The sequence below is a fragment of the Drosophila yakuba genome, chromosome 2R, assembly GCF_016746365.2.
Source record: "Drosophila yakuba strain Tai18E2 chromosome 2R, Prin_Dyak_Tai18E2_2.1, whole genome shotgun sequence".
NCBI lineage: Eukaryota > Metazoa > Arthropoda > Insecta > Diptera > Drosophilidae > Drosophila > Drosophila yakuba.
In genome coordinates, this window is record NC_052528.2 from 8,508,914 (window position 1) to 8,530,413 (window position 21,500).

The window sequence follows — 21,500 nt, forward strand, 5'->3', positions numbered from 1 at the left end:
GGGACCCGATGCTCGGGCTCCAATAGACGAGCGCTCCGACTCTCCTGGTTGCTCATAGAGAGCGGGGGAGCAAGAGAGCCCCAGTGTTTGAGAGCTGGTAAACAAGCTGCACTGCGAAAAATCCAGCTCGTGTTGTTTATCTATACATATGTATGTATATATAGTCAATGCAACAGTTTAGCTTTTAAACGATGATGTACAGGGAATAGCTAAGAAACTAGAAATATATTTCGCAACGCATTAAAAAGTATTTATCACCGTTTTGATCTGGCCATACATTTTTTACAAAATCGAATTAAAACAATTATGCTATCGCAAATCAGATTTCAATATATATATTTATGTATATTGTTTGTTTTTCTCAGTGCCAAGAGAGCCAGTAAATGAGAGAAAGAGCACCATTATGCCCCACCACGTCGCTTTTCATTTGGAGTGGCTTTTCATTTCGGCTTGCGGCCTGCGGCTAAGCATTTCGACCGCAAGTGGGAGGCACATCGAAAGGAAACCAGAGCGGACGAAAACATTGTCGCCCGATTGGAGCTTTCCTTTGGGTGTGTGAACAGTGGGCCAGTCGCCAAGAAAAGCCACCCCTTCGTTGGTGACGAATAAACAAAAACGTGAGTCAAAGACAACCAATATCAAAACATCTCTGGGCTTTCACTACAGCACAGCTCAAATGTTTCACAAAATGCCAGCCAAAAATGCTGAAAAAAAAATTCTTCTGTGACAATCAATGTGGGAAAGTCTTATCACTTAACATCTGTTTAGGCTTTATAACACTTTATCGACAAACCAGAATCATAAAACACGGAAGGTAGCTAATTACAACATGGAAACTGTGATGTTCAGTCTCAGGTGAACCATATTTCCGCTTCCAAGGAAAAGGAAGAAATGTTATTTCCAAAACTTTTCAACTTTTGTCCCACTGTGCGGACCTTTCCCCGTAACCATAAGCGATCATTGCTCTGCAGTTTGAGAGCTCCCCTCGTCATCGCCGCTCGATGCCCAGACCTAACCGATCTCGACAGATCATCTCGTCATTGCTGTTACAGTGCGCACACGCAACACGAACAGAAGACATTGCGTGTCGAGTGGGCGATGAAGTGGGCGCGCACTCACTAATGGTTGCAAAGCAAGATTGGTGCAACTGGGTTGCTGGAGAAGATCAAGATGAAGATGGAGATGGAGATGGAGCTAAAGTCCCTACTTCCTGTGCGATCTGATTGACAATCAAAGTGAAGCTTCGAGGGCAAAATCTGTGCTTATGCTGAGATGTACATAAATATCTTGAACGATAATCAGATCAGTTGTTTTAAACACTTTCGCTCTCTGAGATATAAGTTGCTATTTAATTTGACGTAGCAAAGGCTCAATGTTAAATAACTTATATTAAAGTTTGTTAAAATGTAGAATCCTCCAAATCCCGTTGATAACCAAATTTTAGTGGGGTCTTAGACCACTGTGCATAGGTGTAGTGCCAGTCAGCTGGAATTCTTCATAAGAGTTTTTGACCTGGCCGTTGTGGCCTTTAGTCATTTCTTAAGAATGTCTGGACACGGAGAGTTGGCTGCACATTTTATTTTGCTTTATTTTTTATATTTTTATCAGTAGACATTCCGAAGAACAAGCAGAGAGACTGTAAACAGCGAAGAATTGTGTCATAAAGAAAATAAAGTGAGACGGCATATAGACCTTTATTTCGCTGATGGAGACTAAAGAGACTACACTGTGTGGCAGCGGAGAAAGCAAATACATCTAAAGCTCCCGACTGATTAAGCTGCCTCCCTCAGATCAGATCATTCACTAAAGTCCAAGGGTTTCAAACTCCGGGGACTCAAGAAACCACACCCTCTTTGCATTTCAGAATTGTAAATGGGCTCACACTGAAAGTGCTGAGCTTGATGCTTTTATGTGCGATTCCAGGAATTAGGATTATTCATAAAAGTGCAAGGAATGCAACAATCGGGCTGTGACAGATGTATGTATGTACAAATGTATGTATGCATGTTGTATGTATGTATGAACGGGTTCAGAGATAACACGAGCACTTGAAATTCATCATCAAGAATTTTAAGGCACGTAACACAGCCATTTTTAATCGTGATTAATGCTTGTATGCTTACGATAAGAGTTTCGAAAAACAGTAAACATTGACCAATAAAAAAATTCCTTGTCGAATCATTTTGTATATTGGCCTGCCTCTACATATGTATATACTATATATACCAATGCTGAGCTCCTTAAATCGAAAGTGAATAACGAATAACGTATTAGAAACTAAGAAAAACCAGAAGCCACGATGCCATTTAGCATCTATTTTAGCCACTCTTTACTGTAAACGAAAATTATTCAAGCGTGAGATTTGCGACTTCCTGTGCCGCCACCTGGCGGCCAATGTCAGAATCCTCTGCTGCATGTTAATTAACTCCAATTAACAACTGACCTTGAAGTCGCAGCCTTACTGTGTGGCTTTTGCCTACGTCACACGGGTTATGCTGCGGAATTTTCCGGTTAAGGAAGTCAGGTAGTCTTTTCCCCGAGGAAAAGTGGACCACACTTACCCAAATCGTCCATGGCGATGAGTTGTCGTTGTTCCGCTATGCGTGTTAGTGTGCGTGTGGTTTTCCGCTCTTGACCAACTGAAATGCTCAGTTTTCTGTATTTATTTGGCACAAGCACACGCGTTTTTAATTGATGCTGATTGGAAACGAAGAGCGACAAGTCCACGCAAACACTTTATTTTCTTGTTCACCCGCAACTGAAAACCGCGGAGTTGGCCGGAGACTAATTTTAAGCTGTTGCCAGCGCCCGAATGGCGAGTATCGGTGGATTTCGCCGCGAGTTGGAGACGAGTTTTATATATGAATCACTTTAATTTTGGAGCGGCGGTCGGTCATAAACAATACAAAAAAACATTGGAGCACGTACACGAACGCAGACACGCACACAAGCGCACGCCCGCTCAACTGGACAGTGGGAGAGAGCGAAACAGCTGATTGGCTATCGATAGCAGTATCGGTATAGTTGGAACTATCGCGCCGACCGAGAAAATATCTTACCGTGGTAAACTTACCTAAAATACTCATTATCTTACCGCTGTAAATATACCAACCAACGTTTTGAAACTACCAGTTGGAAAGTTGGTAGGTGTTCTAACTGGATCTCTCGTTAGTGATACAGATCATATTACACTGAGTTCTGCGAAATGTAAACACTTACAGCTGTTCTCATAACAGACTAAGTTCTACGCTACAGTGTTCCCATGCTAAAAGATTAGGACACATAAATATAAATGTAAACTGTTTAATAAGTTATCTTATATGGATGCAATAGGACAATACGAATATCGCTAAACAAATAATAATATATTGACTCGACCCTAAACATACTTATATTAATAATAAGCGAAACGTTGTGTCCCAATTTAAAATCAACCCAAAAGTACGACACATCAATGATAGTCACGTCTTTCTGTCCATAAAGCGCCTTTTATCTGTGGTAAACAATGATTAGTTAACAATCTGCAATATATCTCGCATTTTCAGTCTGTGTAGAGATTAGGCCGATCCAGACGTTAATAGGAAATGGAAAAGCGAAGTGGAACGCCGATAAATGGCCAAAAGTTTCGAAAACTTAGCGATGTGGACATGACGGAGGTGCACCTGAGCAATTTGGAGGACTCCAGTGCCAAGGACATTGCGGCGGGAGAAGGCAGCTTCCAGGGCAGTGAGCAGAATAATCCCGAGCAGCAGACGAAATGGTTCCGATCCAGACTCTTCCTCATATCCGTGGTTTTCTCCGCCCTCCTGATCACCGCCATGTGTATTGGCTTCGTGGTGCACTACGGGATGTCCGGCGATGTGGGCGACATGGAGACGGTGACCTACTGGCCCGTTAATCTGCCCAAGGAGCAGCAGGAGTGGTACGACCAAGGAATCGATGAGCTCCAGAAGGCCGTTTCCAGGCAGTTCAATCGCCGGCGAGCCAAGAACGTCATCCTGTTCGTGGGCGATGGAATGGGTCCGAATACGGTGACAGCAGCGCGGATACTCGGATTCAAGGAGGAGGGACTCCTCCGTTGGGAGCAGTTTGCGGACATGGGACTGCTGAAGACCTACTGCGCCGACAAGCAAGTACCGGACTCGTTCTCCACGGCCACAGCTCTCTTTGGCGGAGTGAAGGTGAACTACGAGACTGGGGGAGTCGATGCAAACGTACCTTTGGGGAACTGCACCGCATCCTTGAAGGAGGATCACCACGTGCAGACGATCCTCAAGTGGGCCCAGGTGGACGGCATGCGAACGGGTTTCGTGACCACAACCCGGGTGACGCACGCCACTCCGGCTGCCCTCTACGCCCACGTGCCGGATCGCCGATGGGAGTGCGAAACCGGAATGCCAGCAGAGGCTCAGGGTCAGGGATGCATGGACATAGCTCGCCAGCTGATCGAACAGCCGACGGGTCAGAGGATAAACGTAATAATGGGCGGTGGTCGTCAGATGCTGGTCTCAGATGTGACCGGTTCAGCAGCCGATCCGCTGGACACTTGGGCCAGTCAGTCGAGGGATGGGCGAGATCTCATCCAGGATTGGAGGCGAAGGAAAGAGGATGAGGGAGTGTCACATGCGGTGGTCCAGAACAACCGAGAGCTGTGGAACCTCAATGGCCAGGATGCTGACTACGTACTTGGCATTTTCGCCAATGGACACCTTTCGTACGATCACGAACGAGACCGAAGTGACTCCGGCATGCCCTCGTTGTCCAACATGACCCGCAAGGCGCTCGAGGTCCTGGGCAACAGTGACAAAGGCTTTCTACTCGTGGTGGAAGCCGGTCTAATCGACCAAGCCCATCACAGAGGAAACGCTCGGAAGGCGCTGAGTGAGGTGCTCGAACTGAACGCGGCCGTTGAGGCCACACTGTCCTTCCTCAAGTCAACGGATCGCCTGGAGGAAACGCTCGTCATTGTGACCGCCGACCACTCGCACAGCCTGACCATCAATGGACACCCCGACCGGGGATCCAGCATACTGGGCTTGGCGGGAAACTCGAAGACAGAAGGCACGCCGTTCACCACGCTGACCTATGGCACCAGCTACCAGGGGTTTCAAGTGGATCCCAACACCCAGAGCCGCAGGGATCCAACTGCTGACGATATCACCGACTGGGGGTACACCCAGCAGGCGGCCATAAACACGGACGAGAATCTGCACGGTGGCTCGGATGTCACGATTCACGCCGAGGGCGCCATGTCCTACCTGTTCCACGGGGTCCACGAACAGAGCTATGTGGCGCACGCCATCTCGTACGCCTTGAGGATCGGACGCTTCCGGGATAGCTCCATAGCCGAAACTCTGGCCAAGCTGACGCCCATTTAGAAGGCAGCTTTCATATATTCTTAAGGAAATTGTTCTCGCCAAGCTTACAAATTAGATTTAAGTATTGGGCCGCCGAAAAGGCAGTGGAAAACTAAACTGATTACATTGAAGGATTTTATAGTATGAGATCGCTGAATAAAATTTAATTTAATGAGAAAACACTCAACACTTACTCTGTTATCCAATGTTCTTTATCTTTAATTCAAATTAATTCCCATTATCTAGACAGCCAAAATTAGAACTGCCCTAGAAGCTTACAAATAAATGTGATTACTACTTATTCATTAAAGACCATTGACTTATTGTGTTTTTTAGTGAACCATGGACTTGCTGCAGCTGAACGACGACTGTTGGGATATTATATTTGGCTATTTGAGTTTAGAGGAGCTAGCTCCGCTCTACAATGAAATTCCATGTTTTGATGGCGCCATCGAGAGGCAACTCCATCGGTTCCGGGACTTGAGGTTCTGCATGAGGCAGGCGCCTGCTTTCCAGGAGGACTTCCTCATTAAGCTGGGTGGCCAGCTGAACAGTCTGCACATCAATGTGGGCTACTCCACCAAGGACGCGGATCTCCTCCGGTACCTGAAGCCACTGTGCCAAGGGGCCTCTGGGAGCCGCAGGATTAAGGCTCTGAAGCTGGACCATGCCAAGTGGTCGGGGGAGATAGTGGCAACCGTGGCCCAGGTGCTCCCATCGCTGTTGTTTCTGGACATGCGTCACTGCGATGTGCGAGATTACCAGATAGCACAGCTCTTGGAATCGGCAGATAAGCTGAAGGCACTCGCTCTACTCCACGTCGACAATCAGACGGGTGATTCCTATCTGCAGCCCCAAGTACTCAACAGATTGCCATCTCTGAAGCTCATCCACCTAACCACCCTGGGTTCCATGGCCTTTTCCCCCGAGAATCTGACCCGGCAGTGCCCCAACCTGAGCTTCCTCATCAGCGACCTGATCAAAGGAGATTTCAAGATATATGGCCCGCCTGCCTACATCCAGAACTACTACAGATGCTATAACGAGTTTTTTTAAGACCGCCTAAGTTTATTCGGAGCTTCTGGATAAGATCTCAGTGGAATAGGATTTTATGTTTGAACTTGAATGGAATTGTTTTTTTTTTGTAAATATGTTTGCCTTTTACCATGCAAGAGACTTCACATGCATTTAAAGCATACACTTAACGAATCTTACAGCCGAAAGCTCTGCTTTTCTACATAATTAAATTCCTCGTTTCCCCATTTTCAGTTAATAAACTAAATAGGAGGAAATACTGCCTAAAATTTGATAAATTTAAATTTCCGTTGGAGGAAGTCTACTGCTTTGTCAACTGTTTCGTAAACTGCTTGCTTTTGCACTAGTCTACCAGGACACAAACATAGTTTAATACAATCGTGGCATACCTAAATCTGTTGGCAAAATATTTAAACAACACGGTTCCCAGTGCGGTTTAGCATTTTTAATATAAATAAAATAAGAATTTTTCTGAATGTGATACATGCCACTTGGAGGGCAAGTGTAAAGGTGGTATTTTCGAGCGCCATTCCGTTTGGTATTTTTTGTATATCTCGGGCACATTGCGATAGTATCGATGCCAAGTATTTCTTACCGGCATGCAATTCAGAAACAAAAACTGACGAAATAGCGAGTTTATAAGTAGCAAAGCGATTAGCTGGCAAGGAAAACCCCCGGAGAGTCAGGATGGTGGTGCGTCCGTACAACGATGAGCTCAAGTACCTGGAGAAGGTGAGCGACCACTGCTGGCGGATCAAGAAGGGCTTCCAGCCGAACATGAATGTGGAGGGGTGCTTCTATGTGAACAGCCGCCTGGAGCGCCTGATGCTGGAGGAGCTGAAGAACTCCTGTCGCCCGGGAGCAGTGGGTGGCTTCCTGCCCGGAGTCAAGCAGATAGCCAATGTGGCTGCCTTGCCGGGCATAGTGGGCAGGTCCATTGGGCTGCCCGACATTCATTCCGGCTACGGATTCGCCATTGGGAATATGGCTGCTTTCGACATGGATGATCCGCTGTCCGTTGTGAGTCCCGGCGGCGTGGGCTTCGACATCAACTGTGGCGTCCGCCTGCTGCGCACGAATCTCTACGAGAAGGATGTGCAGCCCGTGAAGGAGCAACTGGCGCAGTCCCTGTTTGATCACATCCCCGTGGGTGTGGGCTCCAAAGGCATTATACCCATGAATGCCCGCGATCTGGAGGAGGCCCTGGAAATGGGCATGGACTGGTCGCTGAGGGAGGGATACGTGTGGGCGGAGGACAAGGAGCATTGCGAGGAGTACGGCCGCATGCTGAACGCCGATCCCGCCAAGGTGAGCATGCGGGCCAAGAAGCGAGGACTGCCCCAGCTGGGGACCCTGGGTGCGGGCAATCACTACGCCGAGATCCAGGTGGTGGACGAAATTTACGACAAGTGGAGCGCCTCCAAGATGGGCATCGAGGAGAAGGGCCAGGTGGTGGTGATGATTCACTCTGGCAGTCGTGGCTTCGGCCACCAGGTTGCCACCGATGCCCTGGTCCAGATGGAGAAGGCCATGAAGCGGGACAAGATCGAGACCAATGACCGGCAGCTGGCCTGCGCCAGGATAAATTCGGTGGATGGACAGGACTACCTTAAGGCCATGGCTGCGGCTGCTAACTTTGCCTGGGTCAATCGCAGCTCCATGACATTCCTCACCCGCCAGGCGTTTGCCAAGATGTTCAACACTACTCCAGACGATCTCGACATGCATGTTATCTATGACGTCTCGCACAATATTGCCAAGGTGGAGAACCACATAGTAGACGGCAAGGAGCGAAAGTTGCTGGTTCACCGCAAGGGCTCCACGCGCGCCTTCCCGCCACACCATCCACTGATCCCAGTGGACTATCAGCTTACCGGGCAGCCTGTCTTGGTGGGTGGAACCATGGGCACCTGCAGCTACGTGTTGACCGGAACGGAGCAGGGCATGCAGGAGACTTTCGGTAGCACCTGCCACGGAGCGGTGAGTGCCCCAATGCGAATTCCTCCCATTTAGCATATTCAAACCTCCCTGAATTTTGATCTTCAGGGTCGCGCCCTGTCTCGTGCCAAATCCCGCCGCAACCTGGACTACAAGGAGGTGCTGGACAAGCTGGATCAGTTGGGCATCGCCATTCGCGTGGCCTCGCCCAAGTTGGTCATGGAGGAGGCGCCCGAGTCTTACAAGGACGTGACCGATGTGGTCGACACCTGTCATGCAGCGGGCATTAGCAAAAAGTGCATCAAAATGCGACCAATTGCGGTGATAAAGGGCTGAGTCTAATTTATTATACATGATTAATTATAAATAAAGATTTATAAGCTAGTCCGATCGCTGTTAATATAGCAAGTGAATAACGAATTAAAATAAGAAATTCTATTGAGTTCGTTAACTCATTTTGAAGATTTTCGTTATCAAAATTTAACTGTTATTTAGAGCCACTGTTAAGTAACCAAAGTCACCCTACACTGGGTGTCTGTTAACGGCGAGCCGAACATAATGTTAGGGCAAATGCCCGGTCTGTTAGTTGTCAGCTGACTGCCAATCCAATTGGACCTGCTGCACGGCGCGAATTTCGATTGCGCTGCCCATTTAGATGTATTTAAACAAAAAACCAATTGTATTCGTTGCTAACAACACACCGGTGTAATTGTGAATGTGGCAGTTAATCGGTCGTGGATCGTGAGTGAAATTAAGTCGAAAACTGTCTGCGGCCGGCAGTCATTCCAGCTGCGCAGTAGGAAAAGGCAGAAGAACTAACTTAACTGCAAAAACAAACAAACGCAGGCACTATGGCAAACATGCGGCCACCGCAGAAGTCCAAGTTGCTGAAGGTCGTCATACTGGGCGACGGGGGGGTGGGCAAGTCCGCCCTGCTTACTCGCTTCGTGTCCAACCGCTACGAGGAGAACAACTTCCACACCATCGGCGTGGAGTTCATGAACAAGGACATAGTCGTTGACGGCGAGCGCTACACTCTGCAGGTGAAGTCTGTGGCAATAGTTACAGTGGACTATTATGCAATTCAATCATTACCACTACCCAAGTAATACCGATATTGCGATAACTTTACCCGCAACGCCGTAGAATTCTGGCCATTCTTATGGTGAATGCAACAGTTGGCCCAGCGCGTTTTCCTTGTTTCACGTCTATTTCATTTTCCACCACCTGATCCTTCCCCCCTCACCTTTCCGATCCACCGGCATTTTGTTGATGCAAGCACTTGGAAAGCGAACAACGATTAAGCCTTGTTTTCCATTCCCTTCCATTCGCGGTACAGTGGAAGGGCAGTGAGTTAAACGGCAAATAACTCGATAAAACTTCTCTTTGACTAACAAAACATTGAAAATTATATTTTTGATATGACTATACAGTTGTAGAGCTCTCTAGTAAACGTTATCAGTGGTTATCTCCTAAATTAAAAAAATGGAAACAAGTGCAAGTAACTGCAATTTGAGTAGTTTTAGTTTGTTGCTTACCACTGTGGCTGTACCTACGTCTATGGGGGTATCTGTTCCATCTGCCCCATGCCCACTCACACACATGTAGGCATTGGATTTCTACTCAATTAGCGTTGAGAACGGAATCGCATTGCAGAAAACAAAAACTGAAATAATAACAATAATGACAGTTTCTCTATTCGGCAAATAAGCGAGAGACTTTGTTTCATCCGCCGACGCGGTTTCCGTGCTCAATCTCATCCGTATCGTAGTTGATTTCCAGATGTAGTTGTTGTTGTTTTCCGTCTGCTGTCTTCGAAATGATCGAACTAAATGATTTTCACAGTTCGCCAAGCTCGGAAAACTCATGAATATGCAGCGCGTCTCAGTGAGTAAGCAAAATCCAGCCAAGGTGTCGCAAATCGGAATAATGCTTCTAATTGAACCAGCAGCAGATACATTATAGAAATGGGGGACTGATATACATATGTATATGTGCATATGACTAATTCCACGGGAATTTCGCATAGTTTGCTGGAGTCCAAGCTGTAGTTTTTTCACAGTCCGCTGGGCCGAAGAAGAACTTGGCAACAAGTGGCTTTTCCTATGCTGCAACAATTCAAAAAGACTGGACATTTTGTACTGCCTATATGTATATGAGAACATTTGGTTGCCATGGGCGGCACTCTCGCCCAAAAAGGTCTTTCTACTCATGGTTTTGGAGGCCAAAGGGGTTAGCATTCGATAGTCGTTAAAAATATCCCTTGTTAGTGACAAATAGCTCAAACAAAAAGTGCAAAAGGTACAAGTTACATTACTTAAAACCTCTTGCGTATAATGTTCTTCAAATATGTATGCTCCTTGTAGCTGGTAGGCACTGAGCAAATTCAGATTCAACGTATTATTTCCCGAGCAATTTGCTTATCACCACCTCCTTATCAGTCCAAAACTAAATATTTAATTAACTCACAAGAAATGCCAGTAAACGTGTTGATTTAAGTGAGTCAGGCATACAAACACTCCGATCTTGAACCCAGAAAGTGTTTGTGTTTGTGTTTGTGTTTGCTTCTCGGTGAGTTTACTCCTAATCGAATGCAAATTTCAATTGAGCGCTAGTTGACTCGCCAATTCAATCAGACTTAATAAATTGATGCACGCCTTTAATTGGAATTTCCCCAAACTAGATATGGGACACCGCTGGCCAGGAGCGATTCCGGGCGCTCCGCACTCCGTTCTACAGGGGATCGGACATCTGCCTGCTCTGCTACGCACTCGACGATCGGGACAGCTTGAAGGGATTGGGTCTGTGGCGCAACGAGTTCCTCAACTACGCGGATGTGGACCAGGACAAGTTTCCATTCATCGTGGTGGGCAATAAGGTGAGCCAGGCCTCCAGAAGAAACTCATTTTAATGGATTTGTATGTTTATAGATATCCTGTGAAATAGATCAATCTAGATTATTCACTTTAAAACACCTCTTATAAACTAAGAACGTACAAACCTCAGAACTGTCTTAAAAATATAAATAAATATGTTTAATTCTACATTTTAGAACGACATTCCGGCGCAAAAGCGACAGGTGAACTCCGACGCAGTGCAGCAGTGGTGCGCGGAGCAGAAGGTGACCTGCCACATCGAGACGTCCTCGAAAGCGGCCACCAATGTGACGGATGCCTTTGTCCTTGGCCTCCGCCAGTGGCGGCACATGGAGTGCGTGGCGGAGGCGGAGCTGCGCCAGCACGGCGACACCATCGACCTCACCCGCCCCATTCGCCTGGTGCAGCGGCGCATCTGTTGCACGGGCGGAGGTGGTGGCGGAGGTGGTGGCGGCGGCGGCGGAGTGCAGGACGCGGATGGCGATGATGCCGCCATGCGCAGCCCGGGCAAGAAAGTGTTCGGTCAGAAGCGCATCGCCAACCAGGCGCCATCCACCAATTATCGGCTATGAGCAGACAGACAGGAGCTGTCAGGGAACTTACGCTTAATTTAACCACTCACCCCGCCGGGTCGACCTTCAGATTCAATGCATTCCATTCCGCGGAGGGAAGAGAGCCTCAGAACAAAAAGTACCACCCAATGTTGATGGCAGTAGAGGAGATTACGTCGTTGTGGTGGATATTCTAAGGGGACCATGCTTCACAGCGAGCTACTTAAGAGCGAGCTTCACTGTATACAGGAAAACTTATGCTCTAAGTTCAGAACATGACCTACATTTTCCTGAAAGAATCTACTGTTCACTTGCATTGCTTTAATACTGGAAAATTGGATTCAAATGCAGTAATACGTCTTACTAAAATATTATTTTGTTATGTTATGTTATTACCGTAGGAAATACTCTTACTTGTTAAACAATCATATATGGCGCTACCATAACCAAGTGTCTTGAGAAAAGCAAGCTTTCGGTGTCTAATACACAATTTTTAGGGCAATCAGAATGTTTACATTTTTGTCAATGTACTAGCAACCTTTTTCTCTGATATTTTGCATAAGTTCGGAGTGCCTTAAGTGTATTTATCTGATATTAAAGCTGGGAACAACTGAATAAACTAAAATGCAGCACGTCTTTACAAAAGTATGTTTATATTTCAACAATTGGTTTAATGTACAATAGTAAAATGATATAAATACGCTTACCCCGGATTAAAAATAATATGCATGTAGGTATAACACTTCTTCTGGCTGCGATCGACACTCCTAATCCGCGATCCTAATTAAGACTAAGGCAAACTCTAGGCGCTACTCACTAACAGGACAAGCGTAAGGTAGATCGAGTGCTTAACTATAACGCGTGTAGATTTAATGTGGAAACGAGTGGAGTTGATTATCACGGGCACAGATCACCTGGCCACAGATCACTTCTTTTTGTAGCCGTACGAGTTGATGGTGTCGAACTCGGTGTCGCACTTGAGCAGCAACTGGTACCACTGGTCACTGTCGATGCGGCTGGCCTCGCGGAATCCTCCGTAGGCGGCTGGCAGGCACTTGGGCGACATGTACTTGTGCAGGGACTCGCGGTCGGTGCCGTGGAAGATGATCCTGCTGCGCAGCTTCTCCTTGAGGAAGGGCTTAAAGAGGGCGAAGACCACCTGGAAGATCTTCGGCTGGTTCACGATGTGGATGGCCTTGATCCTGAGGGGCACCGAGTCCTGCAGCCAGTCCACAATTCGCTTGGCGAACGGTGGGGTAAACTGCCATGTCTGCTGCAGACTAAGGCCATCCATGTCGAAGATCACCACAGCTCCGCAGATCTGCGTTTCCGGCTCCAGCATGGCCGCCTCCAAGAAGAGCACGGCTCCCTTGAACACCTCATCCAGGGTGACCTGCTTGTGCTTCCAGCGCTCTGCAATCAGGGATTGCGAAAGATTAATCAACAAAATCTACTACTACTACATATAGAGCATATAGATTTTTGTGGTTAGGGAAAATCTATCTAATCTATTTCGTGAACTTACTGCCCAGTTCGAGGACCAAAATTCGGCGACCCAGTTGATCTCGGTTGGGGAAAACGGTGAGGATGTTGTGCTTGAAGATGTTGGCCTCGTTCGACGGCTTCAGGTCGGTGTACACATCAGCGTGCTTCACCTTGAAGGCGTAGTACCGCTTAATCTGTTAGATATTTCAAAAAGCAATTAGTGAACGCTGCTAACCTGGCTACCACACAAGGCTCACCAGATCCCGAGCACTTTCCGGGTAGTACTTGCAGGGCCGCAGGTATCGGATCAGCCACTCCTCGTTTCCCTTGGGGTACAGCAAGTCCGTCTCCGCTGCAAGCAGATCGCTAATATTAATCCAATGGCCTTAATGCCTAAATTCGCAACTCCACTGACACAAAGTTGATCGAGCCACTCGGTTGCAATTAAAAAACAATAGTAATTTGTTTATGCAACCTAATCCTCTTGAACCACAACTTGTTATTAGTGACACGAAATCACCAGCTAATGATATAGAACTACTCGTTCGAACGTAGTGTACAAATGGACTTTCAATGGCCAACGATCGGTTAAATTATTGGATGTAGGATAAGTAGGTGTACGAAACTGATGGTCAAGTTTCAGATCGGTAGTTCGTGTATCTTGGAGAAAACTTAAATATGATAGACATGAAAGCTAGCTGGTGTATCCACTAAATAGTTAAATACATAGTTATTATGAAAATATACTATATACTATATATCCTATAACTAACTATCAACCAGCTGTAATGCTGTTTCAGTAACTTTTAGGAGAGCTCCTCTGATGCAAATGACTTTTAATAGGCCCATTCCTGGTTATATCTCACCCTCTAGAAGTCGGGCCAGTTCCTTGGCGGCCTCCTTTTGCCGCTCGGGGGTTTCCCGGAGCTCCTTGATGGCCACCTCCTTGCCCTGGGCCGTCGGCTCGCCCAGCTCAAACTGGAGGGTGTAGTCGCCCACCTGGAGCGTGGGCAGTTGGTCGATGTCCGACAGCATGGTGGGGACTCCTGGAAGAGAAGCGGTGGGGATTAGCGTCAGTCAATTAGCGTTAGCTTCTGTACTTTGATCTGGAGATACGGGTTTTCGCACTGGGCGCACTTGGAACCTCGACTAAATAGTCAACTAAATAACCTGAGCTAACTGACATCGATTGCCAATTAGTTGGCATATACTCGTAATGACTGCAGTGCGAGTACTTCACAATTACTTACTCATTTCGCAGTTGCTGCAGCTCTGGCTCAACTGAAATTATTCTGCGATAATATTAAGCCGTAACTTTTTCAAAGCGGTTCGCCTTTGTGTGATTTCTGCTTTTCTGTTTGCCAAATGCAAAAGTGTGCCCTCTATTTATAGGAAAGAGCGTAGAAATTCAAATTTATTAGCGAGACACAAGTGACTCGGAACCGGCTCAACTGCATTGAGTTCCTAGACCTCCCCGCCGATGGTCGGATATACGTATACTTATCGATCACCTGGCCGACCTTCACCTTGACATTCGCGAATTGATTGAAACGAAAGAAGAAGCCAGCGATTCGCGAAGATAATGCAATTCTTCATGAGAGCAGATCAGTCGGAAAATAATGTTTGTTCAGTTACCTTGAACTGAATTCTGGACTGAATGTGACGCGTTCTACTTGAACGAAATTCTAGTTGGGCAAGTTTTTGAAAATACGAGTTGATCGAGATGCTCAGCCAGGGTCTTCGAGTATACACAGTGGTGGTGGTCAGAAATTAGCGCAGTGTATTTTCCATTAAATCAGAAATTAGCGCCATAAATTTCCCGTCTGGTTGCGCAGAGCAGCTTCAAGTGGCTGGCTCAAAACAAAAGACTAGGAAATTAGCATCCGAAGCGCTGACATTGAATATTTCTACTAGTTTCGATTAGATGGGCCAGGTGATATGATTTCGCATTCATAAGTGACGATAAGCACAAGAGTTTACTCAGTCGCTAGTGTTGTCTCTGGGAAAATACAAGGATCACTCACAACACAACACAATACAACACAAAACAACACAACCGAAACACGACCGAAACTTGTTTGGCTATAAAGGTATAAAGGCTAACAGTATTCCGAGAGATGGCCCAAAAAGACGGCTGCGAGTGACGCGTGCAACGGAGCTGAAAGCCCAGATGAAACTGTTGCGGCCAAAAGCGCGAGTTGAGACTTTATGCCAGGCCAAGAACTAAACTGGTATTGTGAGCAGAGCGCCAAGAGAGTGGGTGCTGGCGATCTATGGGCAGTGCTGCCGAGTGGGATTGTTTCCCGACATAACTACTTGGCTTACAAGGGGTCTCTTAAGAAGTAGGCTTGGTTCCAGCTTCCCTACTTCAGAGCAGCCAAACAAAGTTATTTCTAAATGAAAGCATATTCTTAAGCACTTTGTTGCTTGGTTGTAATAAATATAGTACATATATAGTAATAATAAGTAATAAGTAGCTTTTGTCAGCTTACAAAGTGGTCAGCACCAGCTAAATCTGAACTTGAGCATGTCATTCACGTGCGTCGAAAGAGCGCGGAGTCGAGAGATACAGATACGCGGAGGCGGGGTTTGCCCGGGGAGAGCGATCTCCACTGGGTGCATCGTCATTGGGAAATGATGCCACCTCAAGCCGGTTTCAGTTTCAGTATCAGTATGAGCATCAGCTTCAGTTTCAGTTTCAGATTCGCTTTCAGCTTCAACACTTTCCGAGCCGCAGCCTTGCCTAATTTATTCGGGTTTTCTGCGGGCAATCAAAAGTCCCTTGGCATAGGCATTTCCCACGGCAACCCTGAAGCCCGTGCTCCGAGCTATCCGGTTTCAATGCTGTCCAGCTCCACGCCAATTAGGGCTTACACCTGTTCGGCGAACTTACACCTGGGGTCAGCCCAATAGCACTGACACTCACAGTTGGTGGGCCTTTCCGAAGCATTCCCACTATTTGAAGGAAAATTCATGACAAATTCAGACAAGTGATCGAGTGATGAACACACGATTAAGTTCGAACTTAACGACACCATTACAGCTGAATTGCACATATTTTCCTATTCTGATGGCCCCATGTGTAGTGGGAGAGCGAGGCATATTTGGCATGATTAACACGTCCCAGAGCTGAGCACCCTTCGCGTTGTGGACAGCAATTGATGCCCGCCCGGTTTTGGACAAATCGGTTCAATCGCACGATCGCACGTGCGAAGACTTTGGCCATTCATGGATTTGCGCTACGATGATAGATACTCGATGATACTGGATGAAACTCTCGATTTCATTTTCATTCCGCCTGTTTCTTTTTTTCGCTGTTCGTCTATTTTTGTTGGCCATCTTGAAGCGGATGCTGACGAAAACTGGGTGGTACAAGCTGCGAATATGCTACGAATATACTGCTACCTACATATGTATATAAATAGGTGAGTACGAGTAACTCTGGGGTTAAGACCCATTGCAATGCCAACCTCCGCCCTTCGGTTTTTTGCAAAAAGTGGGAAAAAACCCTACATGAGAAACCTGATTTTGAAGAACGTGACAATGGCAAGGCAAAAGTGCTTTGACCTTACTCAAGAGATAGGTAATGGATTATTACATGAATACTTGCTTGATGCCCAAACAATTCAGATGGCATATCGAAAGGCAGTAAAAGAATTGCTTATAATGGAAGGTAGTCGTTGATTCTGGTCTTTCTATTCAAAACATTTATTTATTTAATGCCTTTTCATACTGTTTCTCGAACTAAGTGTGACTTTGGATTACTAACAATGTTAGATACACGACTAAAAAGTTGTTAGCAAACTGGTGCATAACTTTTCTACCCACTGTGGGCATTACATTATACATATGTATGTATGTATGACTTTAAGTTTTTAACAAACTGGTGCATAACTTTCCTTCCAAATGAGGCATTATACATATAATTTATATATGTACATATGTATGTACTTGTGCAACGATTCCACTGGAGAGGAGATAATTCTAAGGAAAGGCACATAGTAATAGTTCGCGGAGATTTCACTAGTGCTCACCAAATCGCGGCGCCTCCGGAGGAAACTCAGAGGGCAGGCACCTCATCGCGGATGCAGTGGTCAGCAAGGTCATGACGCTGCAAGTGGAGCACAGAGCACAAGATACAACTAACAAAAACCGTCGAACACAACCGGTACACGGCACATGCAAATGCGTAAACCGCACGTAAATAAATTAAAATTTTTTAAACTGCACGAGGCGGGAGCATCGGTGGGTAAATGGGCCAATGTCGGCGAGTTACTGAACTTTGTCTCAAATTCTCGACCGACGAGTGCGAAAAGGGAATGCTTGCAAAAGTACGAGTAATGAGGAAAAGGCAATGCGAAAAACACGACGGGCAGTGATGAGTACTGCTAGACAGTGATACCTCGTAAATAGCTGCTGATCGTAGCTATGAACATATGTGTGACCAACGTAGTGAAGGGGATCTAGTTAAGATATTTACGTATGTAGTTAGGGTTATCCCTAGTTTCTAGCGAGGAACGAAGCTATAGGACTGCCTAGAATCCACCACTCAGCACTCTTATAAATAGAGCCACTAAGTGCTTTCCATTGACTCACCTTGGTCGAATAGAATCGGCTAATCCAAAAGTAGTGGCAGATGCAGTAGAAATCCTTTGGAACTCCCTTTCGACACTAAAATGTATATCTAGTGAGCTGGGGCCGCGTTTGAAGACTGAAAATACAAAGCTGCTTGTCAAATCGTTTTATAGCCACCCCTTTTATGTACTGCGTGCATTGCACATACAACAAAGTTAAAGTTATCTAGATATATGTATATATATTATATATGTCGGTCGGAATAGTCGGGCACTCGTAAGGCCAACGCGACTTAATAGGTCATTATAAGCGACCAGATTGGAGTAAAGAGCGTTTAAGATCACGTCGCGAATCGCCGAATGGGATCTTTATTTTTTGGATTGTTTTGCATAAGTGGTGTTTGCAATTGTTCAGCGAGCTCAGCATAAATTTTATGTTTTTCCATTGTTTTTAGAACCTTAAAATGTAAAAACAAGTGTGGTATTTCTCACGGTGCACAGAACTCAATCGATTTTCTACAGTAATTAACATTATTAAATAAAATGTTTTAGAAGATACACTGAAAGTAAGTGAGAACAACACATTTGAACACTTTCTTCACTTTTCGTTCACTTTTCAAAATGTTGTACCCTATACCATCTTGTTTATACCACTTTAAGAACTCGAGTTTAGCTATTTTTTTGTACTGCTTATTTACTGCTTTATTTACAGCTTATTGATGGACGTTTCACTCAATGGCTTTGAAAAATGCAGTACTTTCAATCACGAAATCCACTTTTTTATGTTTTTAAATTATAAGTATTTTGTAACATTTACTGCTTAGCACTTTCGAGAAACTCACTGACACTGGCGAATAGGACTTCCTACACATATTCTAGAATTTAAACCAAGGAATATTTTTATTTATCGTCCCTACAGCATTGTTACACTTTCGTAACCGCGGCCCAGAGAAGTGCAGGTTCTAAGGGTTTCGAACAGTGTATCGTGGTTGATCTTCTGATGGTTACGCGACTTGGATGCAATTAGACTTGAACTTTTGAACGCTCCGTGCACAACTAGTTTAAAGACTAATCGCCACTGTGACTGAGCAAAAAACGTGTTTCAAATCTCTCTTACACAGGTCGTAAGTCGTAAGTGTGGTCAGCTACACGGATGGGTAGTTATTACTTTGACTATCACTCTCGTTGGGCAACAATGCGGTTAGCTGGCGTACAGGAGGTAGTTGGTAGCTAGCTACTTTCGACTGGCGTGTCCGCGTTTCACGAGTAAGTGATCAACTGACGGGGGCTGTGGGTAATGCGAACTCATTTGCTTTAAGCTTCAAGCACGAGCAATTAATTAAGTATTTCACAGCTCGCTGTTTCCAAATGTATTTCAATTCCTTCAGTTTCTTGCGCTTGCTTGAGCCCATTCTGCGTGACGAATCGCCATACCGTCGGCCAGTCAGCCGATCACCTTCGAGCACGGAGCTACGTCAGCCTTTAAAGTCCGGCGGAATTTCGTTGGGCAGCCAAGTGCAATTAGCTTTGTCAAAGTACAGAACGCTGAGAGTTAAAAGTAACCCACTGATGGCATTAATCAATTTACGAACACGCAATCCCAGCGACAGCTGTTGATACGCACAGCGCGCTTCACATGTGGACAGACACTCCATTATCAACTATTTACATGCATTTAATTTGAATGTCAAATTCAGATTTATGGCCTAGCCTATGAGAGTTACAATAAATGAGAGTCGTTTGCATATGAATTTACACTTATTAATTCTACGTTAATCGATCTATGGCCTACATCATCCATTCATTCCGTTGTATTGTCGAGTATAAAACGTAAATTGGACTAATCATACAGATATTGTGCAGACAATTTTTGCTAGATATTGCTTACGATGAACAACAAAAGCGTTCTCGTATGTTTTATACGTTTAAAGCTTAGACTACGTACAAAAGGTTTGGGTTAGTAATATGTCAACGATATTCACTGCTAAAGTCTTAGATAGCGCTTAAGTGTACGGATTAGTTACTCTTAAGTACAGATCAAATCTATGTGAAGGAAAGTTACGTATTTACAATACAATTATCGGAGACTCCTGTTTAGATCACTGGAGTCGGCCGAATCCTCGCTCTGCGACTTCGTCGCCTTCTCTGCAATCATTTGGGCCGAATCTTCTCGTACATGAACTTCTGCACATGCTTGTTGTCTGGCTGCATGAGCTTCCTCTTGTTGAATTCAAATTGGTTCAGTGCGAACTCGTACAGATCGTTTTCCATTTGCCAGATTTTTGTCTTTTGTATGGCTTTAATTGTCGATTCGCTCGGCGGCAGCTTGGAAGATGTCACCCGCAGATGAGATTTGTTTGAGTTATGATAGTGCTCCCGAAAGCCGTGAAATATTCTGCGAAAAAAGAAGGTCATTTAAGCAGCTGGAGTATTATAAAAAGACAATGACAATTGGTTGGGAGGCACACCTTGGGAGGGATCTCTCTAGCAAATCCACAAACTCGTACATCTGCTCAGTGACTCCGACTAGGAAGTATTCGTTGACTAGATTGCGCTTGGCCTGGTCCAAGGCCCAACTGCTGCCGGGCTCCCAACACTCGGCTGCATGGCCACAGAAAAAAGGTATCTGCAGCCACATGTTTTTGGGATCACAGTCGGGTTGCTTCTGCACCACGCACGCATCGAAGGTCTGCAAAAAAGTGTAAGGATTTCGGTTAAAAAAAAGACCATCCCTCGGTTCACTACCTACAATTTTATTGCCCGCCTTCTTGCGAACTAAATTCGGTCGGTAGTTGTCGCCAAAGCGTAGAAAGTAATAGTAGGAGACAAGTCTGTCGAGAGGTTTGCGCACTAAATTTATGTAGATGGGCTTGTGGGCGATTTGGAATCTGCAAAAGAGGAATGCTTTTAAGACGGGGTCTGCTGCCCTGAATAGATATTACGTACTTTGAGAAGTCTAAAAAGGCCATGTGGCCGTGATACAAAGCTGGCTTCATCTCGTGCCACCTGGAAACATTGCGCACGAATTGGATTTGATTGGGGAGCGAGAGGACGTGCATGTTGGCAGTAACATTAATGTGCAGCACATGGAATTTGTTGGGCTTGCAGAGATCGTATGCTATGTTGACAAAACTGGTGGATCCTGTTTTCGGAACGCGATTGTAAAGCACCACCAGGTGCTCCTCGAAATCGAAGTCATCGGTGGTGGACGAGGCATGCTGATCTGGGGTAAGGGAATCGCCCAGTTTGGACAGCGGCTTGAAGGCTGTACAAAATAGGTAGTCGGTGTTAGAGTGGACTGGGCTTAGCCTAACTACTGGACTCCACTTACCATGTTCCAGGCGAATCTCTGACCAAAGCAACCAGTAACCTGCACAGGTGACTGCGCACAGGGCTATCAGGATCAGCCAGTGGGTGGGTCGCAGCAGAATCCACATCTTTAGCAATTTCCTAAGCATGCCTCGTGTCGGTTTGCCCTACAGGTCAGCACGGCAGCTCATATCACCCGATTTATTTAAGCATTATCTCTGGCCGTTGTTTTCCTTGTTTTTTTTCTGCAATCTACGACGTCGAGCAGTGTTGGTCAGCAGTAGCTCGGCAGTGTTGCCAGGCACCGAAATCTGCAGCTGCAGCTGAGATGAGTGTTGACTGGCGATGGTGATTAGTGATGGATAATAGCTAAAA

General features: G+C 45.8%; 7 protein-coding genes and 1 long non-coding RNA gene across 18 annotated transcripts in view; 5 read left to right on the forward strand and 3 right to left on the reverse strand.

The window, feature by feature from the left end:
• LOC6529701 (leupaxin) overlaps window positions 1–2,852 on the reverse strand; it is a 25,897-nt gene extending 23,045 nt beyond the window's left edge. Inside the window, exon 1 of the mRNA XM_015196583.3 lies at window positions 2,562–2,852. Coding sequence (XP_015052069.1) covers window positions 2,562–2,574 — 13 coding nt within the window. The 5' untranslated portion in view covers window positions 2,575–2,852. The remainder of the gene's footprint in view (window positions 1–2,561) is intronic.
• On the forward strand, window positions 485–5,667 carry LOC6529705 (alkaline phosphatase). Of its 3 annotated transcripts, none has more exons than XM_015196916.2 (2): window positions 485–617; window positions 3,546–5,667. In XM_015196916.2, exon 2 carries the CDS (start codon window positions 3,585–3,587, stop codon window positions 5,376–5,378), a length of 1,794 nt encoding a protein of 597 aa, XP_015052402.1. In that variant the 5' UTR covers window positions 485–617; window positions 3,546–3,584; the 3' UTR covers window positions 5,379–5,667. The 3 variants fall into 3 exon arrangements, with proteins under 3 accessions (XP_015052402.1, XP_015052403.1, XP_002090698.1); XM_015196917.2 differs by lacking the exon at window positions 485–617 and adding an exon at window positions 2,925–3,063; XM_002090662.3 differs by lacking the exon at window positions 485–617 and adding an exon at window positions 3,009–3,143.
• LOC6529706 lies at window positions 485–6,649 on the forward strand. Of its 3 annotated transcripts, none has more exons than XM_015196918.2 (2): window positions 485–617; window positions 5,694–6,649. In XM_015196918.2, the coding sequence occupies exon 2, from the start codon at window positions 5,700–5,702 to the stop codon at window positions 6,411–6,413; it is 714 nt and encodes a 237-aa protein (XP_015052404.1). In that variant the 5' UTR covers window positions 485–617; window positions 5,694–5,699; the 3' UTR covers window positions 6,414–6,649. The 3 variants fall into 3 exon arrangements, with proteins under 3 accessions (XP_015052404.1, XP_002090699.1, XP_039228158.1); XM_002090663.3 differs by lacking the exon at window positions 485–617 and adding an exon at window positions 2,930–3,063; XM_039372224.1 differs by lacking the exon at window positions 485–617 and adding an exon at window positions 3,006–3,143.
• Window positions 6,650–6,958: 309 nt separating this feature from the next.
• On the forward strand, window positions 6,959–8,768 carry LOC6529707 (RNA-splicing ligase RtcB homolog). Its single transcript, XM_002090664.4, has 2 exons — window positions 6,959–8,372; window positions 8,439–8,768. Exons 1-2 carry the CDS (start codon window positions 7,080–7,082, stop codon window positions 8,664–8,666), a joined length of 1,521 nt encoding a protein of 506 aa, XP_002090700.2. The 5' UTR covers window positions 6,959–7,079; the 3' UTR covers window positions 8,667–8,768.
• A 140-nt stretch (window positions 8,769–8,908) lies between these two features.
• On the forward strand, window positions 8,909–12,402 carry LOC6529708 (ras-related protein Rab-9B). 2 transcript variants are annotated; one of them, XM_002090665.4, is made up of 3 exons: window positions 8,909–9,373; window positions 11,014–11,208; window positions 11,383–12,402. In XM_002090665.4, exons 1-3 carry the CDS (start codon window positions 9,182–9,184, stop codon window positions 11,776–11,778), a joined length of 783 nt encoding a protein of 260 aa, XP_002090701.1. In that variant the 5' UTR covers window positions 8,909–9,181; the 3' UTR covers window positions 11,779–12,402. The 2 variants fall into 2 exon arrangements, with proteins under 2 accessions (XP_002090701.1, XP_015052405.1); XM_015196919.3 differs by lacking the exon at window positions 8,909–9,373 and adding an exon at window positions 10,050–10,217.
• On the reverse strand, window positions 12,392–19,038 carry LOC6529709 (alpha-tocopherol transfer protein-like). 3 transcript variants are annotated; one of them, XM_015196578.2, is made up of 6 exons: window positions 18,934–19,038; window positions 17,839–17,953; window positions 14,109–14,288; window positions 13,500–13,594; window positions 13,283–13,436; window positions 12,392–13,170 (listed from the first exon to the last, which is right to left on the reverse strand). In XM_015196578.2, the coding sequence occupies exons 3-6, from the start codon at window positions 14,275–14,277 to the stop codon at window positions 12,683–12,685; spliced, it is 906 nt and encodes a 301-aa protein (XP_015052064.1). In that variant the 5' UTR covers window positions 14,278–14,288; window positions 17,839–17,953; window positions 18,934–19,038; the 3' UTR covers window positions 12,392–12,682. The 3 variants fall into 3 exon arrangements, with proteins under 3 accessions (XP_015052064.1, XP_002090702.1, XP_015052065.1); XM_002090666.4 differs by lacking the exons at window positions 17,839–17,953; window positions 18,934–19,038 and adding an exon at window positions 17,277–17,498; XM_015196579.2 differs by lacking the exons at window positions 17,839–17,953; window positions 18,934–19,038 and adding an exon at window positions 14,493–14,634.
• LOC120321017 lies at window positions 18,986–19,567 on the forward strand. Of its 4 annotated transcripts, none has more exons than XR_005560569.2 (2): window positions 18,986–19,110; window positions 19,171–19,567. It is a non-coding gene; the product is annotated as an uncharacterized LOC120321017 (long non-coding RNA). The 4 variants fall into 4 exon arrangements; XR_005560572.2 differs by having other exon boundaries at window positions 18,991–19,082; window positions 19,161–19,567; XR_005560570.2 differs by having other exon boundaries at window positions 18,991–19,082.
• LOC6529710 (heparin sulfate O-sulfotransferase) lies at window positions 19,476–21,440 on the reverse strand. The gene is made up of 5 exons (XM_002090667.4): window positions 21,148–21,440; window positions 20,763–21,081; window positions 20,566–20,704; window positions 20,285–20,505; window positions 19,476–20,211 (listed from the first exon to the last, which is right to left on the reverse strand). The coding sequence occupies exons 1-5, from the start codon at window positions 21,272–21,274 to the stop codon at window positions 19,968–19,970; spliced, it is 1,050 nt and encodes a 349-aa protein (XP_002090703.1). The 5' UTR covers window positions 21,275–21,440; the 3' UTR covers window positions 19,476–19,967.
• Between the last annotated feature and the right edge of the window lie 60 nt (window positions 21,441–21,500).